At 28.2% G+C, this 6,000-nt stretch overlaps 1 protein-coding gene across 1 annotated transcript; it reads right to left on the minus strand.

The window, feature by feature from the left end:
• Window positions 1–4,090: 4,090 nt before the first annotated feature.
• Window positions 4,091–5,356, minus strand: LOC108323189 (EPIDERMAL PATTERNING FACTOR-like protein 2). The gene is made up of 3 exons (XM_017555556.2): window positions 4,738–5,356; window positions 4,609–4,643; window positions 4,091–4,504 (listed from the first exon to the last, which is right to left on the minus strand). Exons 1-3 carry the CDS (start codon window positions 4,844–4,846, stop codon window positions 4,259–4,261), a joined length of 390 nt encoding a protein of 129 aa, XP_017411045.1. The 5' UTR covers window positions 4,847–5,356; the 3' UTR covers window positions 4,091–4,258.
• Window positions 5,357–6,000: the final 644 nt, after the last annotated feature.

Below are 6,000 nucleotides of genomic sequence, written 5' to 3' on the forward strand. Positions count from 1 at the left end.
AAAAGTTTGGAAAATACATAAAAAAGAATAGGTTGGTTTTGAGAAAGGTGTTAGACAATGATGTGGGTCTGGGTAGTTCAGGTTGGTTCAGGCTATCAGCATCAGATTGGAACTTGAGTATGGCTTGTTTTTCCACGCCATTTGAAAAGTGTGTTGTGTTGTATTGCTGATATTTACAGCACAAAAAAACTAGAACTAAAGTGAAAGGCACAAGGCATGAGATGATAAAAGAATCAGAATCCCCTTTTGGTTCACGTGGTCCATCAGCTTTTCTCTCTACCTTTGCACCAACATTCTCTTTTATCTTTTTGATTCCACCCAGGATAAATAAAATACTTACACTATCTTCCTCTTCCTTTTCACGTCATTTCTTCTTCCCTTCCACTTTTCAATTCTAGGATAACAGACCGATAAAGCTTCTCTTCTTTCTTTCGTAGATCATTCTGTTTCCTGCTTATTTCTGACTCTCTAGATCAAGCTCAACAAATAGAATGTGGAAGCAACGCCATTGGATTTTTTTTATAGAGCACTCAGTTTTATGATGTAAAGCAGTTATTTATTTCAGTATACTTTCTTTCTTTTTATCCTTCAGTTCTATTTGTTGCTGTTAGTATTGTTTTGAATGATATTTATAATTCAATTTCATTCAAAGTAATTGATTACAACCCATATTAATTTTTAATTAATAATATTTGATGTGATTAATTAGTATACACTTAATTCGTATACAATTGAACAAAATAGGTGTTCATTACAATTTTTTTCCCATTTATATACTATGGAATGATGAGAACATAAAATTGAATTCACTAGAACTAACTTAATTAATTTGGATTTTAATACTATTTTCTTAATAAAAAGATTGATAAAAAAATTGGTGTTTTAACCACTGTTGAATGAATAAATTACAAATTGAATTTTAATCATATACGAAATGGATTAGGATTTAAACAAATCACTTTAATTAATTTGAGTTTTCTAATTTTTAAATTAAATTGAATAACAATATTTTAAAAATCAGTGAAGAGTTATAATTTTAAAAAAATAGGAAAATTAACCTATCTTGCATTTGTTTATTTAATTGCACAACAATCCTTTTTTTTTCAATTAAAGTCATGTTAAATATCAATATAAACTTTAATATCTGGACTATAGTCACATTCTAAAACCTATTAATCATTTGTTATTATATAAAAAATTATTAAAAATGAAATAAGATAAAAGAATATATATAAAATTATTAAAATCATCATTTAGTTTATATTATTGTTTATTTTATTTATTCTTATTTCACCAATTTATTTCTTTTATTTCTTTTTACTTGTTTTATTCTTTAAGTGTAGACTTTATGAGAACAATGTTTTATTTAAATTAATTTTGTATATTCATTGAAACACGATTTGAGTTAATTTTATCTTAATTAGTATTTTTTTTGCTACTAACAAAATAATGTTGAAGTTGTATTAGATAAGTAATATAAATTTGATAGTGTTAACAAACATTATAAAAAAAATTGTGGTATTAATTGAGTATCACACTATATTCATATAAGAAAATTTTCAAGGATAATAAGTTTCTTGATTTAGATAAGTCGTAAATATCAACCTTTTACTAAAAGAGTTATATGTGAATAGAATTTTCTAAGTTGAAATAGAAGTTTTTATCCTTCTAGGAAGTTAAAACTTCATAGGAAAAACATATTAATGGCTTAGACTTAATATTTACTTTTTATGAACTAAAATATGAATTTAGAAAATAAATAATAAATTTATAGGTATGTTTGATCTGAAATTATTTTTAATTGGGTACATACTTAATTGTTTACGTAAAATTCCACACTTGTAAAAAGTATATTACTTTGATTTAATTTTTTAGTTATGTCTTATTTAATAATTAATTTAAGGAGTTTTAAGAGTGAGATTTATAATATGTATGTCTTGAATTGATAGACGTATATCAATAAAATTTAAATATGAAATTTCATTTGAAAACATCAAATTTATTTTTATTCAAATAAATAAATTTATAAATAATGCAATTTTGTTATTCAGTTTAAATATAATTTCTCAAAAAAAAATTATAATTATCTCATATATATTAATAAATTTTATAATGATTGAGTAAAAAAAAAAATTCAAAATAATTTATAATTAGTTCATTATGTAAACATATCTTATAAATCAACTGTCGAGCATGAGAATAGAATTGTGTTAACAGATTATTTAATTTGAGTTACATAATACTTTTCATATTAAAATTAAAATTATACTATATTTATAATTATTCTGTTTTGTGATAAAAATTATTTTGCTGAATTTTTAGGTCGATTTCGTTAATTTGTTTATTCCTATTTTCTATTCTATTCTAATATTAAAAATAAATTAAAACAATTTTTTTCAATGAATTATTGAATATTTATTGTAATTTATTTAGCTTGAACATGTTAGAAGAAAGTTGTTTGCAGAAAAATTGATATATTTTAAGGATCAAGTAAAATGAAATTAGAATTCTGGATGTTTATTTAAAAACAATAAAATTTAAGGACTTACTGAAATAAAATTGAAGTTTAAAGTGTTATTATAAATGTGATAAAGCTTAAGGATCAGTTAAAATTTTAGTTTAATAGTTTATTGTGTATATATATTATATTAATATATGATTATATCATTATAGATAATATATATATATATATATATATATATATATATATATATATTCAGAATTATTTGTTATTCAGCTATCAAATATCAAGTTTAATGGTTTACACTATTGAATAATTTTAGATAAATTATCTCTCAATCTTTAAAAAAGAATAGATAAAAGACTTTAATATATATTATATCATTTTCATCATTTTATTTATTAAAGTATGCAGCAATCGATCAAGTTATTAACCCGAGTCGGGACCTAATTTTATCCTTATTAATAACTTGTATTTTTCCAAGAAAAAAAAAACAAAAGCAGATTTCGTACGTAACGAGTATTCTGAACTGGTATAGTGTTATTCGTTTAGTCATGTCTGCAGAAGAAAATATTAAATCTGAGATTTTGAGCACCGTAGCATGTAAGATCTAGGAAAGACGGGACAGTGCAGAATCCCATCTGCCTCCTCTCGTCGTCTTTATTTTCATTTTCATCTCAAACATTAAACAAGATACATGTAGTATAATATATTTTCACAACATTATTTTTATAACATTTTAATATAATTTATTATTTTGATTTATCTTGATATTTATAATAATAATTATTATTATAAAGTAAGTTTAGATTCATAACGTAAATAAGGTTAAAATATTGTCAAAATTGATAATATTTTTTATTTTATCTTTTTTTTTTTTTATTTTTTATCTTTTAATCTTTTAATCTTTTATTTTCTATTTTTTATCTTTTATCTTTTAATCTGTTTTTATAAATACAAAAATTAACATTTTTTAATGATAAAAGTATTCTTAAAAATGAATTTTCAAATTGTGAAGAAAAACATTTCCTTCTATGAATAATAAGGAAGACCCTTTTCTTCCTTCCTTCATCACTCCTAAATTGTGAAACGGGGTAACCCCTCACCCTTACATTTGACAGTTCTGATGAACAATGAAAGAAAATCAAGACTCGCTAGGTACAATTACGAGGAAGTAAAAAAATCAATCTTTTACTTTTTCGGAGGAAATGTATAAAAGACGAAAATCAAAAGGGCAATCAAAGATTAGCACGTCAATTTTTTATCAGTTGCTTCCTCCGGTTAGGCATTGCAGAGGTGGTTACACACTGCAGAGGTCGCTGCTATAAAAAGTACTGACAATTAAATTTCTCAATCAGAAAATCGAGACTACAAACAAAAGAGAGAATAGCAGGGCATGGCATTAGATTTTCAAAATCAAGTCAATGTCCTGATTCCATGCTTTAACCACATGATCGTGGAGTCCGTTAAAAGGAACATGTTAGGTGAAGTCTTTCTTAAAATCTCAACTCACATTAATATCTATTTCTTCTTGTAACAGAATGTTGGAAATCACTCAGTAAATCACATGGTTTAAAATGTTGGAACGAATCAAGTTATATAAAGGAGAGAGCATCCGGAGCTATGAAATACTTTACAAAGTAAAGATGAAAGCTTGTTCTTGAGAGAGAGGAGAATAGGAGGAAAAAACTATATAAACTATAAAAGGCTCCTAAAAACTAAAAAAGAAAGAATCACTCAAGAGTGTATAATCATGTACAGATTGATATCCTTGATAAATGAAAGAACTAATGGGATTCAGGGGTTGAAAATGAGGTTCCCACATTTACACTTCCAACTCATGGGCTTGTAGTTAGAACTGCCACCAACCCTGGCATATGCAACCGAAGAAAACTTCCAAGAGTTTTTCTTTCGGTTCTGAGCTTGGGGGTTTGTGGGCACCTGGATTGCCTCACAGTGCTCACATGATCTACACCTTCTCTCACATTTTGGTGGCATTGACCCTATTCTTGGCCTCATTATAGTTTTATCCTCACTTATTGTCTGCAGAAATCATCATCATTCCGGTAAACAAAAAAATAGTATCTCCTTGTATCGAGAAACTCAACATAGAAATGAAAACGTTTGCCAGGGAAACCAAGTTTTACCTGATGAAAATCACTTAGTTTTTGGGTCATTCTACCTGTTAGAACAAAGAGAGAGAAAAAACGACAATGTTAGCTAGAGCTAGTTTCGACATACTCTGCACTCAGAAGGTTTCAAAAGTGATAATTTACCTTCAATAACGAACCCCTTATGGATCCAGCTTGAAAGAATGAGAAACAGAAGACAAATGCAAAGGAAGCCAAGTCTTTGACCACAAATGAGATGGTGATCAAAGCCCATTTTAGGGAAAAAGGAAAGTGTGAAACTTTGGTGAGCGAGGGAAGGTGATGTGGAAGGAGAGGGGAGTTGAGGAAGAGAATGTGGAAATTGGTGGTAATTATAGGGAGGGGAAAAAAAGAGAGGTAGGAGGAGGGAAAAGAGTTGATAGAAGACAAAGAGGATTAGGGAATGGAGGAAATTAATGGGATGAAATGAAGAGCAGTAACTGAATGATGAGACGATAAGAACTAGGAAGTAATATTTTGGCAAGATTTGTTTATGTTGTTGAGGTGATGGAACATGGAAAGACAAATGAGAAAATTGCAGAAGTGGAAGAAAAGGAGGACCCCCGAAAAGGGAAACACTTGTCCTTCGATTGACGAGCCCCTACTCAAACAAGAAGCAGAGATTGTATAATAATTGTTGGAAAGAAGAAGCCTCACAACCCTGAGGACTGCAAGTAGATGATACGAAGGACATATAGCACCGCAAACAACAAAACGCCACAAATTTCACAAGATGTGAGGGACAACTTCCCACTAACAGACATGCAATTACAGCTGTGGATTTTCACTTCTTCGTTTCTTATACATGCACACCCAAACATGTGAATATCATATCATATACTATAATATTATTTTTGGTACATGGTTTACTTTTTCATTCCATTTTAACTTTTAATATATTGTAGGAATGGGGTGTTGTACAAATTTATGGGTTTTCTGTACTATTATGCACCCTTGCAGTCCCACCTTCTCACGGCACATCCTTCTCTCTCCTCGTCTCCCAAAGAGAAAGAACAAACAAAATCTCTTGCCTTACTGTAGTAGTGTGTGCATGTGTATGTGTATGTATATATATCATTTTTTTTAATTATTATGCAATCACATGAAATAATGGCAATCACCCTTCTATTTCCTTTTTTTGGTTGGGAAAATCTAATAGCATCAGCCTAGGTTCACATGCCACACTCGCAAAAGAAATAGACTCAAATAGATAAAGAAAAAGAAATCAGTATTTCGGTTGTTGTCCACGGGAACGGACACTATAGATTAACGGGATTTTAGATATCGATAGCAAATATAAAATGAATAGTATTTGAGATTAAATTTCAATTTTCCAAAACTAATTGATTATCTTAATCAGTTTTTCATATCAATTTTTGTTTATCTTAC

The sequence above is a fragment of the Vigna angularis genome, chromosome 1 (genome assembly GCF_016808095.1).
Source record: "Vigna angularis cultivar LongXiaoDou No.4 chromosome 1, ASM1680809v1, whole genome shotgun sequence".
Classification (NCBI taxonomy): domain Eukaryota; kingdom Viridiplantae; phylum Streptophyta; class Magnoliopsida; order Fabales; family Fabaceae; genus Vigna; species Vigna angularis.